Raw genomic sequence first — 26,121 nt, forward strand, 5'->3', positions numbered from 1 at the left:
TCCAGCTGTAACACCAACTAATGGCATGGCCTTGGATAAGGGACTTCTCTCTGGGGATCAGTTTCCTTAATTCTGTAAAGTGGGGCAAATAGCACCTCTTCATGGAGAAGTGTGAAGATTACATATGTGTACTTGTGCAGTGCCATATAAGGCATGATTATTAGCATTGCATTCGTGGCTGAGGATGCACTTTTAACCAGCAATGATTTTGTCATTCCTGCGGTGGGCCAGGTTCACCTCCCTTCGCTGGTTTCCCCGGAAGGCCAGAAAGATCTAGCTAGAGTGGAGAAGGAAGAAGAGAGGAGAGGGGAGCCGGAGGAGGATGCTCCTGCCTCCCAGAGAGGGGAGCCGGCGAGGATCAAAATCTTCGAAGGAGGGTAAGACTCATGTTTGGTTTTCATCGTCTGCTTCCCGTGGAATAAGAGCTGGTGCCCATCGGTGTTCATGGGCAGCAGTGGCTCAGTTGACAAGGGCTCTGCCCACAGGTGCCCTGTGGTCCCAGCGATGCCCTTCAGCAGACATCACCTTCCTGGGACTCTCAGGCCCCTCTGCTTAAGAATGCCATGGGGTTTCTTGGTGGGGATGGGCAATGCTGGGTATTTGTTGAGGATCTGGAGGGGTCTGGGTCTTCCTCCAGTCCTTCATTTTCTCAGATCCTGGCCAGGTTTCTAGTCCCTGAATTGGAGTTGCCATCCCAGTATCCCAGCAAATGTCCAGATTCCTGTCTCTCTTGACATGTATTCTCCAAAAGTCACCTCTGTACTGCCCAATGGCCATCTTGGCATGTCTGGTTTCCCACGGGGCACTCGGGCTCAGCCGACTAGGCTATTTGCAGGGCTGATTGCACACTGTATGCACCTGGTGTTTCCACTGGTCCCCAGCCTGACTGGCTGGGGCCCAGGGCTCATCGGTTGGTGAATATTTTGAATATCATTCCTAGTTATTCACCTTTGATGCTTGACTTTGGGAAACCAATGGTCTAAACGTTTCAGAGCTCACAGCTTCGGGGACTGTCTGGGCTCTGGAAGGGTGCCTTGTTTCAGATGTGCTTTGTGGAATTTTTGTGCCAGCTGTGTTTTGTGTGGCCACATGTTTGCTTCCTGGGATTTGGGTGTCTGTGAGCAGGTCCCGTGGCGTCTGTCTCAGGGTCCTGTGTCTGTGTCCCTGGTGTGATCAGGGTGGCCTGGTCCTGCACAGCCCTGAAGGACAACAACATAGAGGAAGATGTGCTTCCTGTGGAGGACAGTCCCCATGAGCCGGGGCCAACATGGCTGTCACTGGGGGCCTCTGATCCGCTAGCACCTGCAAGCGCCTAACTCACAGGGTCAGCATGGGAGGCACGGGAGTCCTCCGTAAGGTTGGGGGACAACAGAGACTGCCATCCTCCCCAGGGCCACCAGTTGGCATCTTCTGGTGGCACTGACCAGCAGGGGCTCTCAGGAGGGAGGGTGCTTGGAAATATGGGGAGCAGGATGGTCAGTGATGGGAAGGGGGCCAGGGGTAGCAAAAGACCCTGAAACCTACTGCCTAAAATACCAATAGCGGCTACGTTGAAAAAAAACTGGACCAAAGGTCTTCAAAAATGCCAACCCTCTTTCCGTTTGGGGATGGACGCAGTTCCTCCTGCTGTTTGGTTAGAGCGCCCTCGTGTGTCTCTGTGTTTTCATGCCACTGGGTCCCTTAGAGGCCACACAGAGGCAGGATTGATGAAGCGCCTGCTCCCAGCGACTGGCCCTCTTCCTTCTTGCTTTAGAGGCTCTCTGTGGGCTCTGAGGACTGCTGAGTGTTTCGTGGTGTCCCAGGAGCTTGCCCCAGCAGCATTCTGTGTGCGCCTGAGGAGGTTCGCCTCTTCCCTGAGAGGCAGGTGCTCTGAGACCTTGGGAAGCCTGAGATTCCAGAAAGGCAGCTGGCAGGAACCACTCCCCTCCCAGCTCCCTGCTGGATGTCTCTGCCCACAGGGTCTGCATTGGCTGAAGAAAGGGAAAGATCACCCACGAGTCCCCTTCTCCTCTTTCTGCAGCCGGCATGGGTCCTACTCCCTCTCCACCTCCTTCCAGGTCTTCACTCAGTCCCACCTGCTCTGCTTCAGAATCCTCCTCTTGGTTGAGTTCTGTCATCTCTGCCTCACTTACCTCTGTTCTGCCTGAGACTAGCCCCCCAGTTCTCCAGCCCTCAGTTTCCTTATTTGTAAAAGGGGGAGAATAACATTTGTAAAAGGGGGAAAATAACATGTGGGATTTTCAGAGGACCCTGTGAGACCCTATGTAAAGTCTGTAGTTCACAGCTGTTCAAAAAATGGACATTGGTGCATTTTACCACTAGTATATCCATTTCATCAATCTCCCTCCAGGACAGTCCCACTCTGTTCTGTCAGCTATGGAAGGTATCCTCTCCCTTTCAACTTGTCACATGCAATTTGAGCACGTACGGAATTGATTATAGTGTCAGATCCTTTCCTCCCCCAGCCTGGCTGTCTCAAGCTGGGACCTTGCCTCCCACCCTCACTTCTGGTGATTCTTCTACATTCATGGTTCTCTTAGGGCTGGCGTCACCCACCAGAGTGTTTGGAAATGGTGAAGGAGGGGGGAGGGCATTTTGGTTGCCACATAACCTAGGATACCTCCGGTATTTCAGGGATGGGGCCGGAGATGCTGACCTTCCAGTCCACCAACCTTACAACCTCTTGTTCCCCCAAATTGCCAAGAGTGCCCCCACCTAGAATCACTGGGCACACTTCTCTGCAGTCTCACAGTTTTGCCTTAGACTCAGTTCTTCCTTTTATTTATTTCTTTCTTTTTTAACACAAAGAACACATGTATTTCACTCCTGTACACATTTGAGAAGGGTCTCCCATGGAGCTCTGTTCCTAAGATCCAGGCCAGTAGAGGCTGAGAGAGGAAGAAGAAAAAAATGATTCCACCCAGAAGCTTCTGCTCACATTTAAATGGCCAGAGCAAGTCATAGGGCCTCACCTAATTCCGTGGGAGCAGAGAAGTGCATTCCTACTGTGTGCTTGGGAGAACCTGAAATATTTGGTAGATATCATGCTCGTGACTACTCAAGTTGGTTTAACATACATCTGTAGCTTGTTATGTTTACTCAACAGTGTTTTTGACATGCATCCATGTTGATACTTGTAGACCTAGTTCACGATGAATCAGTAAGCCAGACACAAAAGAGTAGATGCTGTATGAGTCCAACATACGTGAGTCTTTTTATCTCTAATTAAACTCGCCTTACTTTCTTTCTTGACCTCCATTTCAGCAACTGATCAATTTATTAATTCATCAAGGAGGAGGATCTGTTTAATCAGTGCCTTTTGGGTGCTCTGTGCCAGAAAATGCAGTGGCCCATGGGAGTTAAATGTCATCCTGCCCTCAAGGTGCTTGGGGACTACACCAAGGTGGCAACACAAGACCCAGTGCTAAGGTGGGGATGGCCAGGGCTGTGAAGCTCACAGCAAGGGAAGGATGCCTGGGGGGTGGAATAGCCAGAGAGGGCTTCCCAGAGGAGGTGGAGCCAGGCCTGGAAGGGCGGGCGAGACCCAGACAGGTGGAGAGGAAGGTTAAGCTGCCCAGCAGTCCACCTGCTACAAGTGTGATGGCAGCTCCTGTACCTGATCAGTGAGACTCACTTCCTCTTGCCTTGAGCATTCTCACTTGCTGGCGTCACCCATCTCCTTAGCTTCCAGCCTCATCTCTGTGCCAACATTGCTACATCTGGGTCTCCAGCCAGGACCTCACCCCTGAACTGCAGACATTGGTTTTGACAACACCTCACACTTACCACGTGCAAACCAAGCCTTCCACTTCCCACCAACAGCATCTCCTTCCACATCCAGATCTCAGGTGATACACCCAGCCCTTCACACTCAGAACTTTAACATTGTCTTGGATGCCTTCTCCCCCTTTCCAATTAGTCCCCCAATCCTGGTGTCTGCATGAAGTAGTCAGTGACTCAGTGTGGTCTCTTTATTCCCTCTGCCACTGCTCTGGCCACCCTATCTCTAGAGCTCCAATGTTGGTACCACTGAGCATCACTAAACATGATTCTGCCTGTGTCATGCTTTTCTCCAAAGCCATCTGTGGCTGCCTCACCTACAGGATCCAGTTTAAACTCAGTCTGTGAGTGCTGGCCTCAGAATCTGACCTGCTTCTGTTGCCCTTCACCTTTTGCTGCCTGCTGGGCCCTGCCATTGCCAAATCCTACCCAGCCTTCAAAAGCCAGTACTCAGCCCTGTTCCTCTAACAAGCCTCCCAAATCCCTCCACAATCTGTAGTTCTTTGTGTTACTTCTGTCATAACCCTGGTGCTAAGATCCATTTCTGTCTCCTCCCAAGTCCCTTCTTGGGTAATACTTTGCACACACAATGCATCAGTCTCTATTTATTGCACTAGTTTCCTGGCACATGGCCCCCTCTGCATTCCCCATCACTTCCACACCTGAACAAAGCTGCATTTCCCAGGCAGCCCCTGTGAGTGCCCATCAGGGATGTGATAGCTCTCTCACCCAGCACCCGTGCATTTGCCTTGGTTGTTTAGAATGGCTTTTTGTTAAGCAGTGTTGTTTTCAAACACACAAAGTTATATTGTTTCTTGAAAGTAATGACTATATTGTCTTAACTCAAGTTCACTTGTCGCAAGGAAAGCTGGGAATTCAGCCCAGTGGGCTTACACGGAAGAGGAAGAGACTGGAATTGATAGGAACCACCTGGCTGACCAAGCCCAGTTGGGTGGTATGACCAAGCCCAGTTGGGTGGCTTAGGTCCGAAGGGAATGATAAGTTCAGATGGTGAGATCCCAGGATTCCATGCCAGATCCTGCCTGCTGCAGGACTCAGCTGCTGCATCTCCTGTGGGAGGGCATTGGCTCCCACACCACCTCACCTACCTCAGTACCTCACTCCAGCCATTGCCACTCTCCTGGGCCATTCAAGTTAGCATACCCAGACTTAAGGTTTCCACCTTACAAACATTTTGACTGAAGGGCCATATTGCCAGATTTCTCTGTTTCCTTTAAAGAAAAACTCTGTAAGAAGTTGACCGTGTTGCTCACCTCTGTATCTTTCCTCCCGGCTTCTCTCAGATCTATTCAAGGTGGGCCTTTGGGCTCCTCACACCTCAGAAGCTGCTCTTATCCAAGTCAATGGTGACCTCACCTTGCAGAAGTCAGTAGTCAGTTCTCACTTCTATTCTTTCCTGAGCCATCAGCAGCATTTGACACAGTTAATCCTTCACTCGTCCATGCAGGACTTTGTCCTCTTGGTTTCCTGGACACTGTCTGTTTCATCTGTTTTCACACTGCTGTAAAGAACTGCCCAAGGCTGGATAATTTATAAAGAAAAGAGGTTTAATTGACTCATTCACATGACTGGGGAGACCTCAGGAAACTTACAATCATGGTGGAAGGTGAAGGGGAAGCAAGGCACCTTCTTCACAAAGCAGCAGAAGGAAAAATGCATGCAGGAGGAACTACCGAATGCTTATAAAACCGTCAGTCTCATGAGAACTCACACACTGTCACCAGAATGGCATAGGGGAAACTGCCCCCATGATTCAGTCACCTCCACCTGGTCTCTCCCTTGACACATGGGGATTATGGGTAATTACAATTCAAATGAGATTTTGGGTGGGGGCACAGGCAAACTATATCACTGTCTTTCTTGATCTTCCTCTTCCTTGACTGGTTGCACTTCCTCACCATCTTCAGTGAGTCCATGATCACCTGATCGCTGAACCCCCATGTGGCCCAGCCCCAGGCTCCATGCTCTTCCTCTAAACTCAGTCCCATGGTGATCGATACACCATCTACGGGTTGATGACACTCAGATCCCTATCTCCAAGGACTTCTCCCCTGAACTCCGGGTCATATATCCAACTTCGTATCTGGGAGGCGGTCCACCTGCACATCAGTGGACCCACCCTTTGTCCACAGCACAGTGCATACTGAAGAACTGTGACTCGGGCCTCTTTGACATTCCTTAAAGAAATTATTTTAAAAGTTTATTTAATTCAGTATTATTCCAGTTGAAGGGGTTACATTTTTAACTAATGTACTTTTCTATCTCATCTATTTCTATAGCTGAATTAATTTTTATCCAAGTCTTAAGAGTTCATGCAGTGTATGCAGCACGTTTTTTTGACAGTGCATTTGTATGTTTTGAAGTGTGTGTGTGTGCCTGTGCATGCACACACATGCCTGTGTGTTTCATGAAATAGTAGCTTGGAGAGAATAGTGTTAGCTTTTAAAAATCTAAAGATTATTTTCTTTTCTAATAATGTTTTACAAATCCATTTCTTCTTGGACTTTGAAACCCAGAAGTGTAGCATGATTTTCAGCCTAAATGTCTGCTCTGCCTTGTCCCATTTTGCTGTGAACTCCAGATTTAGAGTTATGTCTTTGGGAATATTTGTTACCTCTGTGTATTTATTGGGGAACAAATTGATTAAACTATGAATTAAATAAATGGTAATAAGTTGGAAACTTTTGGATAGGTGTGTAAAAAATAAAGACAGTAAACTACTCTGAGAACCCAAACAGGAGCAAAACCACATACCACAGGAGGGTTGGTGGCATGGAGGTTGGGAAATATATAACATAGGCAGACAAACTGTGCCCATGACCCTCACTTGCTGCATATCCCTTCAAAGTCTTTTAAGTGGTCAAAGATTGGTATATTAGTCAGTCTTGCATTGCTATAAAGAAATACTTAAGATTGGGTAATTTATAAAGAAAAGAGGTTTAATTGACTCCTGGTTCTGCAGGCTATACAGGAAGCATGATGCTGGCATCTGCTCGGCTTCTGGGGAGGCCTCAGGAAACTTTCAGTCATGGCAGAAGGTGAAGGGAAAGCAGTGCGTCTTACATGGTGGGAGCAGGAGCAGGAGCAAGAACAGGAGGAGGTACCACACAATTTTTAAACAACCAGATCTCAGAACTCACTATGGTGATGACAGCATGGAGAAGGGATGGTGTTAAACCATAAGACACTGCCTCCGTGATCCAGTCACCTCCCACCAGGCCCCACCTCCATTACTGGGGATTACAATTTGACATGAAATTTAGGCAGGGACACAAATCCAAACCATATTCTGGGGAAAGTCATCTTCTGAAGGAGAGTGGCAAAGTCACTCATTCAGTTAAGTGAGATGGACATTCTGCACAGGCAGTTTCATTTTTCTAGATGCTTGGGCCCAAAGCCACTCTGTCTCACATCATTAGCAAATCCTGGCAGCTTGGCCCTGAAACCAATTCTAGAATCTGCCCATTTTTCCCCACCTCTGGGTCAAGCCACTGGTAGCTCACATCTGGGTGATTACAATGTCCTACAGTCTCCTGCTCCCACCTTCCCCAGTGTGGTCCGTTCTCAGCCCAACAACAGTGATCCTGTTAAGGTCCCCACACCCTGCCGCTCCTATGCCGTGTCCCCCAAAGCCCTCTTAGGCCTGCTTGTGCCGGCTCCAGCTCCTCCCTGACCTCTGCCTATGGCTCTCCCCCTGTTCCCTGGGCTTTGGCCAAGCTCTGCTCTTTGTAAGACAAGCTTCTGCCCCAGGGCCTTTGCACTTTTTGCACTTGCTGTGCTCTCTGGCTGGAGCCCTTTTTCCAGAGACTCCCATGGCCCCCTCTCTTCCCTCCATCACCCTTCAGTGAAGCCTTCCCACACTACCCATGATGAATTTGCACACTCCATGGCACTTCTTACCCCTTCCTTTCCTGCTTCATTTTTCTCCAGGTATTTACTAGTTTGCTTCTGTTTCCTCCACCAGACTGTAAGCTCTGTGAGAGGGCAGGAACTATGTTTTGTTCATTGCTGTGTCCCCAGTGCTGAGAATACTGCCTGGCACATGGGCAGTGCTAGGGAATATCTATTAAATGAAGGAATCTTCCTCCAACGTGCTCAGGATTGTCTGAGACCTTGGGTGAGAGGGCAGGTCCCTGAACTCTGCAACTCTTAGAATCTGGGAGCAGAATTGAGACTCTGGGTCTCAGCAAGGATCAAGGACACAATCAAGGCCAAACCAGGCCAGTGAGAACCCATCCATCAGCCTGAAGGCAGGCTTGGTCTGGGGAAGGTGAAGTCAGATGGCCTCTGTTATGGGGCAGGCTCTGGGGTTGGGAGCCAAGGACTCTTCCTTGCATACCATTCTGCTGTGCAGGTGTTCAAGGTAAAAATGAAATACATAATGCCAGAAAGGGCTGGCTCATGGGCCTCCGGCTCCCAGGCCAGGGCCTTCTCTGAGCAGAGCCCTTTGTGTTCTAGAAGCCGAGAGAATGGGTCCTGGGTTCTCAGCTCTGGATGAGGGGCTGCTCTTTTCCTGGGGTGGGTCTAGGCTATCAAGGCCCTGCCTTATTCCTGAGGCCCAGCACCTTGCTGTCTCTTTAATTCTCAGGCCTTTCCCCAGAAATGTAGATGTGCAGTTCTGAGCATGGCCCAGTGGGCTGGGGAGTGAAGTGTCCAACCCCCATCACATGAGCCCACGCTGAGCTTTTTCCTCTTTTTCTTTATGCCTCCAAATCCTGTTGCCCCCTCTCTCCTGGGGAATATAACCCAGACTTTGGGAAGGAGGTAGTGGTTGTCAGGGCAGTGGGGAGAACAGGATCCTGAAAGCTCAGGTGAGACATCAATGGTTTAGACCAGGAACATGGCAGTGAAGATAGAAGAGGAGCTATAGGACTTCTGATGGCTATGGAGGCTGAGAGAGAAGCCTCCACTTGAGACTGACTACCATATTTCTTGTAGTAACCACTAAGTGGATGGTGGTGCCCTTTATGGGGTGAGAATGGATGGAGGAGGGGAGTGAAAAATAGGTCTGGGGACAGGGAGATCAAAACTTGGTCATGTGACTTTTGAGATGGCAGGCCAAGTGGAGATGTTCAGGGAGACATTTGACAACTGGATAGATGAGCCTGGCCCTCAGAGGAGAGGCCTGAAGTTGAATACACTCTTGAGAGTTGTCAGTGTATAGATGCGATTTAGTGCGATAGGCCAAGATGGGGCCACCTGGGGGGAGGTAGAGAAGAGAGAAAAGAAAAAGGCATCCAGGACTGATCCCAGGATACCAGCATTTCAAGGGCAGACAGAGACACTGCTGCAGAAGAGATTGAGGAGGAATTGCCAGAGAAGCAGGAAGAAACCCAGAAAAATGTGAAGCCTGGAAACCAAGAGAAGAGAGTGTTCAAGGAGGAAGGAGGCTCAGCCCAGTGAGGACAGGCATGTGGCACATGCCCATTCAACAGGGCCCTGTGCAGGTGACTGGTGACTGATGGGAACTGTTTCCATAGCAATGCAACCCTGATGGTATGGGCTGAAATGAGGAGTGGAGGTGCCTGTGTAAGCGTTGTCCGAAGAGGCTGGCTGTGGAGGAAAGCAGCACAAGTTGGGGAGGTGGTGCCTGGAGGCTGTGTGAGCTGGAGCAGGCAGGTGTTTGAACCCAGAGGTCCTCATGTGTGTTTGCTGCAAGGAATGCCTTCTAGCAAGAGGCAGGTGATGATACCAAGGCGAGAAGGGGCAGGGGGCAGGAGCAAAGCCCTGGGACCTACGGGGGCATTGATGAGAAGAAGACACTTCCCTGGTCATGATAGAAGGAAGGGAGGATGCTGGTTTGGGGGTGAGCAGTGGGAAGGATTCTCTCAGCCCCATTCCAGGCCGCTTTTCACTATTCCAGGCCACCTGTGGGCTTGAGGTCTTCACCCACCATGGGTTTGTGAATGGTATTTTGAAACCAGAGGAGAAAATTTCTGTACCCAGGAAACCACTTAGACTCTTGGAAATGTTATTCCTCCATAAAGATGATCCTCCAATAAAAATCTCCAGTGTTAGTCTAGCTAGGGTGACTGTGCTGGCCTTCTGGATTTCCTCTGAGGACTCAAAGGACTTCCCAGGGAACACTCACTCCAGTCATCAGAGACAACTCATGATGTGCTGTGAAACCCAAGTCATGGATGGTTAAAAAAATGTGAAAAGCGAAGCGGAAAGAAAAAAGACATATTGATCATTGGGCAGACTGAGTGTCTGAGTATGCTGGACCCAGAACCCTCCAGAGCTCTGAGCCCTGTCAGGGAAGATCTCTTTGCATCGTATTAAAATTTAAAAGGAGACTTTTTTCCAAGCGGGTACAGCCTTAGGTTCCTGGGTAGGGGGGTCTCGGGCAGCCCCTGGTAATCCCCTGAGAGCTACAACAAGGATGTAGCATCCTCTGGGCCTGGACACTGTCTGCCTGGATCCCAGCCTCTGTTTCTGTCCTGGGGAATCAGGCTGGGCTCCCAGGAGGAAGCTGGCTTCTCTCTGTCTCTCTCCTGTGGGAAAAGCAGCCTTTTAGGCCTCTTAGAGAACAGAGGCATCTGTGCTCGCTTGCTCTCGCTCTCTCTCTCTCTCTCTTTCTCTCTGTTTTTATGTGTATGTGTATGTGTGTGTGTGTCTTTTGGTTTTTATCAAAGTTACACATGTCTGGAGTTTAAAGAGTCAAATATTTCCATAGGTTTTGTTGTGGGAAGCAGCAGTACTCTTTCTCTTTGCCCCACATTTTCTCCCCGCCCAACCCCCACCCACCCGCCGGTCACCACTCCCAGAAGCAGTACCTTTCATCTCTTTTAGTGGATTGTCTTGGTTTGCCATATCTCTACATAATGTGCTCTGGTTGCCCATGACTTGGTTTCTCAGCTTCAGCATTATCTGCAGGCTCCGAAGCCTTTCCCCTGTTCGCATTCCACCTCCCGCCACCTCCCCATCCTCTCATTAGTGTTGTATCATAGATGGCACATGTATACATATATAACAAACCTGCACATTGTGCACAGGTACCCTAGAACTTAAAGTATAATTAAATAAATAAATGAATAAAGATTTGACCCAAAGAAAAAATAAAAATAATAGTAATTCACAGCCAAGCCATAAAGTGAACCATGATTACTTTCCTTTGCTGTTTTCACTGTGTGTAATCATGGTATGTATGTGTGCTTAATTGCACTTCGTTTTCTATACATTTGTTACTAATTCAATCCCAGATTCCCACCTCACCCAAATTTCCCCTTAAGACATTGGAGATGTTCAGCGGCTCCTGACGTGCTGTGTATCCTGTCTTGCTGAGACAGGGGCTCTGCTGAGTTGTCTGATGGCTCCTGACTGCCCCGGGGCTCCCCTCTCCATGGTGGTGCACTCTTATCCAGCGAGCTCCCTCCACCCATTCCCGGAGGTCCTCTCTGCCTCCTGTATTGGGTCTCCTCTTTCCGGAACCTTGGGTCTTCCTTTTCCTTGGTTTTCACCCTCATCTTACAGAGACCATCCTTCAGTGTGGTCTTCTTCAGAGAAGATGCGTGAGAGGGAAATGCTTTGATCCTTCATATATCTGAAAATGCTGGAAATGTCTTTATTCTATTTTGCAGCCGATTGAAATCTATGATAGAATTCTGGGTTGGAAATCATTTTCCTTCAGTGTTGTGAACACATTGCTCCATTGCCGTCTAGCTTCCTGGGTTGCTCTTAAGAGCTCCAAATCCATTCTGAGTCCTGTTGCATTCTTTAGGGTCCTGTCTTAGAATCTTCTCTACAACCCTAGAACATGACATCTCACAGTGATGGGTCTTGGTGTGGGTCAGTTTTCTCACTCAGTGGCTCCTTCGGTCTGGTGACTCTGGAACTTCTGCTTTCAGAAAATGTCTTGAGTTCTTTGATTATTTCCTCTCCTCTGTTTTTTTCTTCTCTCTCTCTCTGGAACTGCTATTATTCAGGCCTTGGCCCTCCTATCTGTTTACTCTGATTTTCATACCCTCTGTCACATTTTCCATTGCTTTGTCTTTTTGCTGGATTCTCTGAGTACGTCCCTCCATTTTGTCTCCATCCATTCTATTGAGTTTTTTATTGTTGTTGTTGTTGTTTGAGATGGAGTCTTGCTCTGTCACCAAGCTGGAGTGCAGTGGCATGATCTCGGCTCACTGCAGCCTCCACCTCCTGGGTTCAAGCAGTTTTCCTGCTTCAGCCTCCCGAGTAGCTGGGACTACAGGTACATGCCACCATGCCCGGCTAATTTTTTGTATTTTAAGTGGAGACGGGATTTCACCATGTTAGCCAGGCTGGTTTCGATCTCCTGGTGGAGTTTTTGATTTCTACAGTCACATTTTTAGTTTTCAAGAATTTTTTTTTTCTTGAATGTTCCTTTTAATGGCATCCTGTTCTTGTTTGATAGACTCTACTATCTTATCTTTCTAAGGCTGTTAACATTAGTTGCTATTAATGTTACTCAGTTTTTTTGGCTTTGTTCTTGTTCTGTTTTTAGGTTTTCTTCCTGCATGGTTTCTGTTTCTCTCAGGTGCCCCTGTATTGTGTGTTTGTTTGGTCTCGTTTCTCAGACGTATGATAGCCTTTGGTGTCGTCTCATGTTTAAGAGTAGAGGGGCTCAAAGATGATTGGAAGCAATGAGTGAGGCTCTTTGACAGCGAGTTCCCCGTAGCTGCCCGCCGGGGCTGTTTTGTCAGGGAGTCTTCAAAGGCGGTGCCTTTCTTCTTGAGCAGAATCAATCCCCAGGAAGGCTCAGTCTTCCTCTTGGAGGTTGAAGGGTCTACTTCCCATGTTCTGAAAGCCACAGGAAAAAGTCAGGGAGGAGGAGAAAAAGGAGGGGTCTCTGCAGCCAGTCTGCATGCATTCACTTCCTCCCCACTATTTTTTTTTAATTTTTTATTTATTTATTTGTTTTTGAGATGGAGTCTCTCTATCACCCAGGCTAGAGTGCAGTGGCATGATCTCAGCTCACTGCGACCTCCACCTCCTGGGATCAAGCAATTCTCCTGCCTCAGCCTCCTGAGTAGCTGGGATTACAGGTGCCCACCACCATGCCCAGCTAATTTTTGTGTTTTTAGTAGCGATGGGATTTCACCATGTTGGCCAGGATGGTCTCAAACTCCTGACTTCAAGTGATCCGCCCACTTCAGCCTCCCAAAGTGCTGGGATTACAAGTGTAAGCCACTGAGCCTGACCCCCACTATTTCTTTATGGCACCCCTGCCGTGCCCTCAGTGTGCCTGACATCCCCCCTCAAAAGGGCTCAGTTTCAACTTGTGCAGAGAAGAAACCTCCAGGCTTTCTCTTGGGTGGGGGGAGGGGAGTCTCCTGAGCTATTGGAGTTGAGGAGGGGATGGGAATCTGACAGCCTCTAACAAGACTTTCCACCCATTGTCCTTACCTCGGTTCCCTCCACCCCAACCTGCAGAGGCTTTGAGGGATCCTGGGATGTAAGTCAGATTGGTTCCCAGATTTCCCTGCTGCAGGCTTGGGATTCTGTCTCTTCCACTCATTCATCTCTTTCTAGCTTCCAAAAGTTTACTGTTAGTCTCCCATCCCACTCCCCTCTTCCTTGTGGGTTTATTATACAAGAAAGAAAGAAAAGAGAAAAGAAAATGAAAGGAAAGGAAAGGAAGAAAAGAGAAAGGAAGGAAGGAAGGAAGGAAGGAAGGAAGGAAGGAAAGAGAGAAAGAGAGAGAAAGAGAAAGAGAGGAAGGAAGGGAGGGAGGGAAGGAAAGGGAAAAGAAAAGAAAAGGAAGAAAGTTTTTTTCCTACTATCTTTAATTAAAGACTGCCAGTAAGGTGGTATTCAAATATTTTTTAGCCACATAGCTCATTCTTCCAAAGAACTCTTCAAGAAATGTCACCCTCTCAGCCCCATCCCCAGACTCCAGGGGCCTAGTGGGACGTCCCTGAACTTGTAGGACTTGGAGGCACAGGTGGGAACCTGACAGTGTTCTGGAACGTGTTTGGGCTTTGAACTGATTCAGAGTCAAATTCTAGCCTCACTTCCAATAATTACTGGCCAGTTCCTTTGCTCTTTGAACCTTAGTTTCTTCGTCTAAAGAGAGGTAACGATACCCATTTCCAGGGTCCTTTTGAGAACTAATAGTAAGATAGCATGGACTTGTTTATCCCAGGTCCAACATACAGAAAGCATACAAGTGTTCAGCAAAGGGAGTCTTCCTTCCTCCTTCATAGTTCTTTCCTTCCTTCCCTCTTCTTTCTTCTTTCCCTCCACTAGCATGACTCTGATTTTCTTCAGGCTAAGGTGGTCTTTCTGCCCAAGGAGTAGAGAGATGCTGTCTTTGTGTGTCTTTGGTGGCCATGTGTGAATGGCACATCATAGAAGAGAGAAAAGTCTGCGCCAGTTCTGTAAATGCATTCACCCATGGACAGTAACAATGAAAACTAAAATGCAAAGTGAATATGGGTCGGGCATGGTGGCTCACACCTGTAATCCGAGCACTTTGGGAGATCATGGCAGGTGGATCCCAGCACTTTGGGAGACCATGGCAGGTGGATCGCTGGGAGTTTGAGACCAACTTGGGCAACATGGTGAAACCCTTTCTCTACAAAAAATACAAAAATTATCTGGGCGTGGTAGTGTGTACCTATAGTCCCAGCTACTCGGGAGGCTGAGGCAGGAGAATTGCTTGAGCCCAGGAGGTCAAGGTTGCACTGAGCCATGATCGCATCACTGCACTCCAGCCTGGGTGAGAGTGATACCCTGTCTCAAAAACAAAACAAAACAAAAGTGACATATGGATTGTTGGACAGATGGAGTGTCTGAGAATGGGGTTGAGTGTGGGTCCACCTGCGTTTGCTTAGCTGCAAATCACAAGAACATTTTACCTTTTCCATCTTTGGGCATTGTTTGAAATGAGGTCTTCTACAGGGAGGGAGGTCATGTGGTGTGAGCCATGGAGCTGGAGACTTTGTGTAAGTCATGTTCCCTTTCTGGGTCACAGTTTCTTCATTTGCAATTGGAAGATGTAAGAATGGGGCTTGGGCTGTATAGTCTGGGGAACTGGGGTTTGAGTCCTGGCTGCCATTACTAGCTCTGTGATTGCTCTTTGTGAGTTTCTCTTCCATGAAATGAATGATTGCCATGTGGTTTGGATGAACTATATCTGACTGTCCAGATGTGAATGTGCAGGGTCTTTCCGGCTCTGGAAACAGCAGAGCTCAGCACTAAATCCTGGGAACTGCAGCTCAGAGAGAGTCTACTGAAAAGGCCTGGGCGAGGGAGCTATGCAGGCTCCTTCAAGCCTTGTCTTCATAAGGAGAAAGCTGGTCTTCCCCGAAGGTCAAAGGACCTCATTTGAGCTTGTCGCAGGATGCTTCTTACTGGGCAGGATCGTGGCTGTGTACTCTGGTTTGAGGTGAGGCATCTCCTGGGAATTCTTTCTTCCGGGGCTCGGAGCTGGGTATCTGCTGCTGGAACACCTGCAGGTGAGGTGAGGAGGAGCGCAAAGGAGATGCAAATTCTCCAAAGGATGCTCTGGCCTCAGAGGCCTGGATGAGAGAGAAAGCACTTCTCTACCCACGGCCTGGAGTCTCTTGGAGGAGGGGCCTCCGCTGCGGTGTATGAAGAATGGAGACCCAACCTGGCAGCTTCAGCAACTCCTTGCAGTCCATGGGGTGAAATCCCGGCCCCGTGAGGCAATGAGGTCCTCTGTGAGTTGGTGCCAGAGGTTTTCCAGCCTGGCTGCACCCCAAGGGCGCACAAAGCTCCGGCCACATCTATCCTGCTTAGTGGGGCTGTGTGTCTTTCCCCACTCTGTGGGTGGAGCTGCTTCTTGGGGGTGCTGGGAATATAAAATTGACTCAGATGCATGAAACAGTTGCCCAGGGCCTGGTACTCTGCCCCCAACCCCGTTGCCAGTCAGAGCCAATGACTTGCATCCTTCAAGACCTGCCCTCTGAGCACGGCATGTGTCCCAGTTTAGCACTAGGTGACAACAGCACACCTGGTTTCAAATCCTGGCTCTGCCCCAACACAAAGTTATTTAACCTCTCTCTGGCTCAGTCTTCTCATCTGGAAAATGAGAATAATCGTTAGTGCTGTGTCTCAAAGTTGTTGCAGATTAAGTGAAATGGCGTTTGTGTGTAATGTACTTGGCATGTAGAAAGTTGATCTCTTTTTCTGAATTATCAATATTGACTTCTATGATTGCCTCTTCAGGCAAAGAATAAATTCCAGATAGTGCCATTCACCTGGCCCCCATACTTTTCAGCAGAGTAAAAACTCTGAACTGGACCTGCATGAAAATCTAGAATCTCTGAGTGACTATCTGAGCATAAGTTATGTAACTGCTCTGTGCCTCAGTTTCCCAGTCTGTAAGATGGAGATGATAACAGTACTGTGATTATATCTTAGAGGGTTGGCATGAGAATTAACCAAGATGCTACATGTGAAGTACTCACAGTGTGTGGCACATAATAAGTGCTTCATAAAACTCAGCTGTTGAGGCCGGGCATGGTGGCTCACGCCTGTAATCCCAACACTTTGGGAGGCTGAGGTGGGCGGATCACAAGGTCAGGAGATCGAGACCACGGTGAAACCCCATCTCTACTAAAAATACAAAATATTAGCCAGGCGCGGATGCGGGCGCCTGTAGTCCCAGCTACTCAGGAGGCTGAGGCAGGAGAATGGCGTGAACCCGGGAGGTGGAGCTTGCAGTGAGCCGAGATCACGCCACTGCACTCCAGCCTGGGCGACAGAGCAAGACTCCGTCTCAAAAAAAAAAAAAAAAAAAACACAAAACTCAGCTGTTGTTATTAGAAAAGAATCCTCAGAAATCACTTAATCCTAATTCCTCATTTGCCAGTAAGGAAGCTGTAACCCAGGGAGGCATTAACATGGCGTATTAATGATAGAAGCCAGCCTCTTGACCCCCACTTAGTATATGCCAACAGGAGGAAGGAAGTAGGAGAGAACATATGATAAGTATGCACAAAGACACGTGCCATCCTTCCGTGGTTGTCTTGATGGCAGGGAGATGGTGCAGTGGTGGGATCAAGTTGGAAACCTAATGTGCGTTCGGCTCCCTTGCAGAGGGATAGTCAACCCCAGAGGATTCCAAGCAGGCTGAGAGCAGCATCCCTCCATGGGGACAGATCCTGAGCAAAGGAGGAAAGTGTCCTGCCAGGGAGGCCTGGGGTGGCCTTAGCTATAGGAAATACACACTGATGAATTCAGGGTAAATGGACATTGGGTTGCAACTTGCTCTTAGAAGGTTCAGGAGAAAAATGTTTCTGTATGTTTATGATGTTTCTAAATAAAAACTTTAAAAGATAATATAGCACAGCTCGGAAGAAGGGGGATCAGGGAAGCCAGGAATTGAGGGAAGACTTTAAAAGAGACAGAGGACACTGGGAGCCAGCCAGGCAGACTTCTGAACAAGTGGAGTCTGCTGAAGCCAGGTGAGGTGGTGAAAGGCCTCAGACCAAAGGAAGCAGCGGGGCCAAAGCTCCAAGCAGGATTTTGGATCTCTGCTATGGATGGGGTCATCTGTTGACATGAGTGGCTGGCAGACCCAAGATGGACAGGCCCAGCTGTCAGAAGAGACAAGGGAGGTGTGTGCTGGGACCCAGTAGCCAGCAGAAGACAGAACAGACTTGGAGTGGGGCAGTGTGAAGTGGGACAGGCTTGCTGGGCAGGCAGGCTCCCAAGAATGTGGTGACAGCTGACAGGGATGGACACGAGAGCCAGAAAGAGCCTACGGCAGCCAGGGAGAAGCCAGACTATGGGTGAGGCCTTGTGACCAGCTGGCACGTGCCGTTGGCAGACTGGGCCAAATGTGGCCAGCCAGGGGGCTGCACGAAGTTTTTAGAGACTAGAGCCAAGGGTAGGCTGGGCACCTCCCCTGCATCCCCAGGGAAAGTGACAAGGAATGGAGGCAGCTGACAAGGGCCTGGAGGCCGAGGGAAGCTCCTCTGCAATGTGAGCATTATTCAGCCTGAAGCCCAGGGTGGAGTCTTCAGGGGCCATGTTCCCCCAAGAGCGGGCCAGGAGGGGTGCAGGCTGACACAAAAGGAAGGGGAGCTACCCCCTCACAAAGAGGAGGAGTCAGGCTCCTACAGACTTTCAGAATGTCAGCAGATCTAGCATCTGGGCTTTCCCAAATCCTCATCTCCCCAGGGTTCCCCTCAGAAGAGTCTGGGGCTGTGTAGCTGGCAAGCTCAGGACCAGACTCTAAGCTCTGTGATTTTCCTGAAGGTTGTAGCTTACACTAGTCTAACCATGAGACACTTGGATGGGAATCAAGTTCTGGGTCCAGAGCAGGAAGGTCCTGGAGTGAGGAGGTGACTGGGCTCCAGCAGGCTCTGCAGATAGGACTGGCCATCCAGTATAGGACATGCTCCAACATCCCCAATGCTGCCTGGGCCGGGGGGCACCGTCCCTCTCCTGAGGACTCACAGGGAGGAGGTGGGGCACCTGAGAAGCCACTCCCTCCCCTTTCACTTAGGAGGAAATGGAGGCCCAGGAAAGAAATAGGTGCCTCAGTTGCCAGAGTGCCTAATTCAATCCCAGCTCTGACACTTACTGTTTGCTGGGCACATTTCTCCACCTCTGTGTAGCTCCGTTTCTTCGTCTGTAAGTTGGGAAAGAACAGCGCCTACCTCAGTACTGTGAGGCGCTGCAAGGCTTGCAGGGCTTGATTTCTCAGTGCAAGTGAGGAGCCCTCGCTGGGTGGGGGTTCTCGCCATGCCTCAGCAAGCACTGGCTGTGAATCTCTCCCCAGTGAAAGCCAAACCCTGGGGTCACTGTTGAAACAAGATCCTTACTCTTTGTCGTTTATTCTGTTTCTTCCCCAAAACCACTGGGTCAGCTGACTTGGGTGCCTGGTGCACCCTCTGTAATAGAAGGGAGAAGTCAAGCCCTCTGGGGCTGCCCCTCTGCCCCCCACCCCTGGAGAGAGTCGAGGCTCTGGGCCCCACAGGTTGGGTTCCCCGCCCACCACCCCTCAGCCTCACCACCCCACTCCATGCCATTCCCCCAAAGGTGCCTCCAGGCTGGTTGCTTCCTTCCAGAGCCTGTGCCTTCATTCCCCAATGCCTTTGTATACTCCATCCCTCTGTGCAGGTGCCCCTACCCCATTTTCTACCTAGTAAACTCTTCAAAGCCCAGTGCAGTGTTTTCACCCTCTGGGAAACTGCCCTGATCTCCCTCCACACCCATACCCACCCCTCTACCAGAGTCAGCTTGCCCACCTCTGTGTCCCTCTGAACTTGTGCATTCTGTCATCAAACACACTGCTGTTTTGTTCAGCCGGCAGTTTATCCAGCCACCTCCTCCCAGGTTGTCACTCCTTAAAAACATGGACCAGAGTGGATTGGTCTCGGTCCGTAACACCTAGCACATGACACAGATGCCATAAATAGTTTACTTTTCATTTATCAAATATTAATTGGGTGCCAACTGTTGTAGGTGTTGGGGGTGTAACAGTTGGGGGAGCAGATGAAAAGCAAGGGACCTTGAACCACCAAAACCATCTTGCAAAAGAGAACAATGTTGCAGCTCTCACACTTCCTGATTTCAAAACTTACTACAAAAACACAGTAATTGAAACAGTGTGGTACTGACATAAGGCAGAAATACAGTTCAGTGGAATAGAACAGAGAGCCCAGAAATAAACCCTAGCATATATGGTCAAATGATTTTCAGCAAGGTTGCCAAGACTATTCAATGGGGAAAGAAAGTCTTTCCAAGAAATGATGCAAAAGCAGAATATCCACATGCAAACAAAGTCCACATGAAGTTGGACTCATACCTTACACTGTATACAGAAATGAACTCAAAATGGATCAAAGACCTAAAGGTGAGAGCTAAAACGATAATAAAACTCTTAGGAGAAAACACAGGGGAAGAACTTCATGAAATTGGATTTGGCAATGATTTCTTGGGTACAATACCAAGCATAGTCAACAAAAGAAAAAATAGATAAGTTTGGACTTCATCAAAATTTAAAACTTTTGTTCATTAAAGGACACTATGAACAGAATGAAAAGGCAACCCAAGGAATGGGAGAAAATATTTGCAAATCATATATTTGATAAGGGCTTGATATTCAGAATATGTAAAGAACTCCTGCAACTCAACAACAACAACCACAATCCAAAAACCCAATTTTAAAAACAGCCGAAAGACATGAATAGACATTTCTGCAAACAAGATATACAAATGGCCAATCAGCACATGAAAAGACATTCAACCTCACTAATCATGACGGAAATAAAAGTCCAAATTACAGTGAGATACCACTTCCCACTCTCTAGGAGGGCTATTATCAAAAACGTGGAAAATAACAAGTGTCGAGAAGGATGTAGAGAAATTGGAACCTTTGTACACTGCTGGTGGGAGTGTGAAATGGTGCAGCCACTGTGAAAAACGGTATGGTAGTTCTTCAAAAAACACAAACATAGAATTACTGTGTGATCTAGCAATTCCACATCCAAGTATATACCACCAATACTGAAATCAGGAACTCGGGTATTTGTACACCTGTGTTCAGCAGCATTATTCACAATAGTCAAAAGCTGGAAGCAACCTCGGTGTCCACTGATGGATAAACAGATAAACAAAATATGATGTAGTCATGCAATGAAATACCACTCAACCTTAACATGGAAGGACATTCTGACACCTGCCACAATTGTGGATGAACCTTGAGGACACCATGCTGAGTGAACTAAGCCAGTCATAGAAAAAGGACAGATACTGTATGATTTCACTGATATGGGGTACATAGACTAGTCGTATCCATAGACAGAAAGGAGAGCAGTGGATGCCAGGTCCTGGAGGAAGGAGGAGACAGGGAGTGAGTGTTTAACAGATACAAAGTTTCCATTTGGAAAATGGAAATTTTTCTGGAGCTGGATGGTGGTAATGGTTGTACAACAATGTGAATGTACTTAATGCCTCTGAACTGCACACTTAAAAATGGTTCAGGGTGGTTCCAAGATGGCCAAATAGGAACAGCTCTGGTCTGCAGCTCCCAGCGTGATTGACAGAGAAGACGGGTGATTTCTGCATTTCCAACTGAGGTACCTAGTCCATCTCACTGGGACTGGTTGGACAGTGGGTGCAGCCCATGGAGGGCAAGCCGAAGCAGGGTGGGGTGTCACCTCACCCAGGAAGCTCAAGGGGTCAAGGGATTTCCCTTTCCTAGCCAAGGGAAGCCATGACAGATTATATGTGGAAAATCAGGACACTCCCACCCAAATACTGCACTTTTCCAATGGTCTTAGCAAATGGCACACCAGGACATTATATCCCGTGCCTGGCTCAGCAGGTCCCATGCCCACAGAGCCTTGCTCACTGCTAGCGCAGCAGTCTGAGATGACCTGCAAGGCAGCAGCCTGGCAGGGGAAGGGGTGTCTGCTATTGCTGAGGCTTGAGTAGGTAAACAAAGCAGCTGGGGAAGCTCAAACTGGATGGAGCCCACCACAGCTCAGCAAGGCCTGTTGCCTCTATAGATTCTACCTCTGGGGGCAAGGCATAGCTGGACAAAAGGCAGCAGAAACTTCTGCAGACTTAAACATCCCTGTCTGACAGCTCTGAAGAGAGCAGTGGTTCTCCCAGCATGGTGTTTGAGCTCTGAGAACGGACAGACTGCCTCCTCAAGTGGGTTTCTGACCCCTGTGTAGCCTAACTGGGAGACACCTCCCAGTAGGGGCTGACTGTCACCTCATACAGGCAGGTGTCCCTCTGGGGTGAGCTTCCAGAGGAAGGATCAGGCAGCAAAATTTGCCGTTCTGCAATATTTGCTGTTCTGCAGCCTCTGCTGGTGATACCCAGGCAAACAGGATCTGGAGTGGATCTCCAGCAAACTCTAACAGACCTGCAGCTGAGGGACCTGACTGTTAGAAGGAAAACTAACAAACAGAAAGGAATAGCATCAATATCAACAAATAGGAATCCACACCAGAACCCCATCTGTAGGTCACCATCATCAAACACCAAAGACAGATAAAACCACAAAGATGGGGAAAAACCAGAGCAGAAAAGCTGAAAATTCTAAAAACCAGAGTGCCTCTTCTCCTCCAAAGGATCACAGCTCCTCGCCAGCAACAGAACAAAGCTGGACAGAGAATGACTTTGACGAGCTGACAGAAGTAGGCTTCAGAAGGTCGGTAATAACAAACTTCTCCAAGCTAAAGGAAGATGTTTGAACCCATCACAAGGAAGCTAAAAACCTTGAAAAAAGATCAGACAAATGGCTAACTAGAATACACAGTGTAGAGAATCCTTAAATGACCTGATGGAGCCAAAAACCATGGCACAAGAACTAGTGGCACATGCACAAGCTTCAGTAACTGATTCAATCAAGTGGAAGAAAGGGTATCAGTGATTGAAGATCAAATTAATGAAATAAAGCAAGAAGAGAAGTTTAGAGAAAAAAAGAAATGAACAAAGCCTCCAAGAAATATGGGACTAGGTGAAAAGACCAAATTAATGTTTGATTGAAACATTAATTTGAAACTGATGGGGACAATGAAACCAAGTTGGAAAACACTCTTCAGGATATTATCCAGGAGAACTTCCCTAACCTAGTGAGACAGGCCAACATTCAAATTCAGGAAATACAGAGAACACCACAAAGATACTCCTCGAGAAGAGCAACTCAAAGACACATAATTGTCAGATTCACCAAGGTTGAAATGAAGGAAAAAATGTTAAGGGCAACCTGAGAGAAAGGTCAGGTTACCCACAAAGGGAAACCCATCAGACTAACAGCAGATCTCTTGGCAGAAACCGTACAAACCAGAAGAGAGTGGGGGCCAATATTCAACATTTTTAAAGAAAAGAATTTTCAACCCAGAATTTCATATCCAGTCAAACTAAACTTCTTAAGTGAAGGAGAAATAAAATTCTTGACAGACAAGCAAATGCTGATTTTGTCACCACGAGGCCTGCCTTACAAGAGCTCCTGAAGGAAGCACTAAACGTGGAAAGGAACAACCAGATATTTCCAGCCACTGCAAAAGCATGCCAAACAGTAGAGACCATCGAGGCTAGGAAGAAACTGCATCAAATAATGGGCAAAATAACCAGCTAACATCATAATGACAGGATCAAATTCACACATAACAATATTAACCTTAAATGTAAATGGGCTAAATGCCCCAGTTAAAAGAGACAGACTGGCAAATTGGATAAAGAGTCAAGACCCATCAGTGTGCTGTATTTAGGAGACCCATCTCATGTGCAGAGACACACATAGGCTCAAAATAAAGGGATGGAGGAAGATCTACCAAGCAAATGGAAAAAAAAAAAAGCAGGGGTTGCAATCCTAGTCTCTGATAAAACAGGCTTTAAACCAGCAAAGATCAAAAGAGACACAGAAGGCCATTACATAATGGTAAAGGGATCAATTCAACAAGAAGAGCTAACTATCCTAAATATATATGCACCCAATACAGGAGCACCCAGATTCATAAAGCAAGTCCTAAGAGTCCTACAAAGAGACTTAGACTCCCTCACAATAATAATGGGAGACTTTAACACCTCACTGTCAATACAGTGAGATCAACAAGAGACAGATCTTGTTGAGACAGATCAACAAGACAGAAGGTTAACAAGGATATCCAGGACTTGAACTCAGCTCTGCACCAAGCAGACCTAATAGACATCCACAGAACTCTCCACCCCAAATCAACAGAATGTAAATTCTTCTCAGCACCACATTGCACTTATTCCAAAATTGCCCACATAGTTGGAAGTAAAGCACTCCTCAGCAAATGTAAAAGAACAGAAATCACAACAAACTGTCTCTCAGACCACAGTGCAATCAAATTAGAACTCAGGATTAAGAAACTCACTCACTCAAAACCGGGTTTTTTGAAAAGATCAACAAAATTGATAGACCATTAGCAAGACTAATAAAGAAGAAAAGAGAGAAGAATCAAATAGATACAATAAAAAATGATAAAGGGGATATCACCACCAATCCCACAGAAATACAAACTACCACCAGAGAATACTATAAACACCTCTACACAAATAAACTAGAAAATCTAGAAGAAATAGATAAATTCCTGGACACATACACCCTCCCAAGACTAAACCAGGAAGAAACTGAATCTCTGAAGAGACAAATAACAGGATCTGAAATTGAGGCAATAATTAATAGCCTACCAACCAAAAAAAAGTCCAGGACCAGACAGATTCACAGATGAATTCTACCAGAGGTACAAGGAGGAGCTAGTACCATTCCTTCTGAAACTATTCCAGTCAATAGAAAAAGAAGGAATCCTCCCTAACTCATTCTATGAGATCAGTATTATCCTGATACCAAAGCCTGGCAGAGACACAACAAAAAAGAGAATTTTAGACCAATATCCCTGATGAACATTGCTGTGAAAATCCTCAATAAAATACTGGCAAACGGAATCACAGCAGCACATCAAAAAGCTTTTTCATCACGATCAAGTTGGCTTCATCCCTGGGATGCAAGGCTGGTTCAACATACGCAAATCAATAAACATAATTCATCACATAAACAGAACCATCATCGACAAAACCACATGATTATCTCAATAGATGCAGAAAAGCCCTTTGACAAAATTCAACAGCCCTTCATGCTAAAAACTCTCAATAAACTAGGTATTGATGGAACATATCTCAAAATAATAAGAGCTATTTATGACAAACTCACAGCCAGTATCATACAGAATGGGCAAAAACTGGAAGCATTCCCTTTCAAAACTGGCACAAGACAGGAATGCCCTCTCTCACCACTCCTGTTCAACATAGTGTTGGAAGTTCTGGCCAGGACAATCAGGCAAGAGAAAGAAATAAAGGGTATTCAGTTAGAAAAAGAGGAAGTCAAATTGTCCCTGTTTGCAGATGACATGATTGTTTATTTAGAAAACCCCATCGTCTCAGCCCAAAATCTCCTTAAGCTGATAAGCAACTTCAGCAAAGTCTCAGGATACAAAATCAATGTGCAGAAATCACAAGCATTCCTATACACCAATAACAGACAAACAGAGAGCCAAATCATGAGTGAACTTCCATTCGCAATTGCTACAAAGAGAATAAAATACCTAGGAATCCAACTTACAAGGGATGTGAAGGACCTCTTCAAGGAGACCTACAAACCACTGCTCAACAAAATAAAAGAGAACACAAACAAATGGAAGAACATTCCATGCTCATGGATAGGAAGAACCAATATTGTGAAAATGGCCATACTGCCCAAGATAATTTAAAGATTCAGTGCCATCCCCATCAAACTACCAATGACTTTCTTCACAGAATTGGAAAAAACTGCTTTAAAGTTCATATGGAACCAAAAAAGAGCCCGCATTGCCAAGTCAATCCTAAGCCAAAAGAAGAAAGCTGGAGGCATCATGCTGCCTGACTTCAAACTGTACTACAAGGCTACAGTAACCAAAACAGCGTGGAACTGGTACCAAAACAGAGATATAGACCAATGGAGCAGAACAGAGGCCTCAGAAATAACACCACACATCTACAACCATTTGATCTTTGACAAACCTGACAAAAACAAGAAATAGTTTTTAATAAATGGTGCTGGTAAAACTGGCTAGCCATAAGTAGAAAGTTGAAACTGGATCCTTTCCTTACACTTTATACAAAAAATAATTCAAGATGGATTAAAGACTTAAATGTTAGACCTAAAACCATAAAAACCCTAGAAGAAAACCTAGGCAATACTATTCAGGACATAGGCATGGGCAAGGACTTCATGACTGAAACACCAAAAGCAATGGCAACAAAAGCCAAAATTGACAAATGGGATCTAATTAAACTAAAGAGCTTCTTCAAGGCAAAAGAAACTACCATCAGAGTGAACAAGCAATCTACAGAATGGGAAAAAATTTTTGCAATCTACCCATCTGACAAAGGGCTAATATCCAGAATCTACAAAGAACTTAAACAAATTTACAAGAAAAAAGACAAACAACCCCATCAAAAAGTGGGCAAAGGATATGAACAGACACTTCTAAAAGAAGACATTTATGCAGCCAACAGACACATGAAAAAATGCTCATCATTACTCACCATCAGAGAAATGCAAATCAAAACCACAATGAGATACCATCTCACACCAGTTAGAATGGTGATCATTAAAAAGTCAGGAAACAACAAATGCTGAAGAGGATGTGGAGAAATAGGAACACTTTTACATGGTTGGTGGGAGTGTAAACTAGTTCAACCATTGTGGAAGAGAGAGTGGTGATTTCTCAAGGATCTAGAACTAGAAATGCCATTTGATCCAGCAATCCCATTACTGGGTATATACCCAAAGGATTATAAATCATGCTACTATAAAGACACATGCACACGTGTGTTTATTGTGGCACTATTCAC

The 26,121-nt window shown here is 47.0% G+C and overlaps 1 protein-coding gene across 5 annotated transcripts in view; it reads left to right on the top strand.

Annotated features, from left to right (window-relative positions):
- The window catches only part of HIVEP3 (HIVEP zinc finger 3), a 529,998-nt gene that overhangs the window by 463,640 nt on the left and 40,237 nt on the right, over window positions 1–26,121 (top strand). For all 5 annotated transcript variants that reach the window (XM_033226865.1, XM_033226866.1, XM_033226867.1 and 2 more), the window contains one exon: window positions 232–377. In XM_033226865.1, coding sequence (XP_033082756.1) covers window positions 232–377 — 146 coding nt within the window. The remainder of the gene's footprint in view (window positions 1–231; window positions 378–26,121) is intronic.

Source organism: Trachypithecus francoisi, unplaced genomic scaffold (genome assembly GCF_009764315.1).
Source record: "Trachypithecus francoisi isolate TF-2019V2 unplaced genomic scaffold, Tfra_2.0 Lachesis_group12, whole genome shotgun sequence".
In the NCBI taxonomy this organism is placed as follows: Eukaryota; Metazoa; Chordata; class Mammalia; order Primates; family Cercopithecidae; genus Trachypithecus; species Trachypithecus francoisi.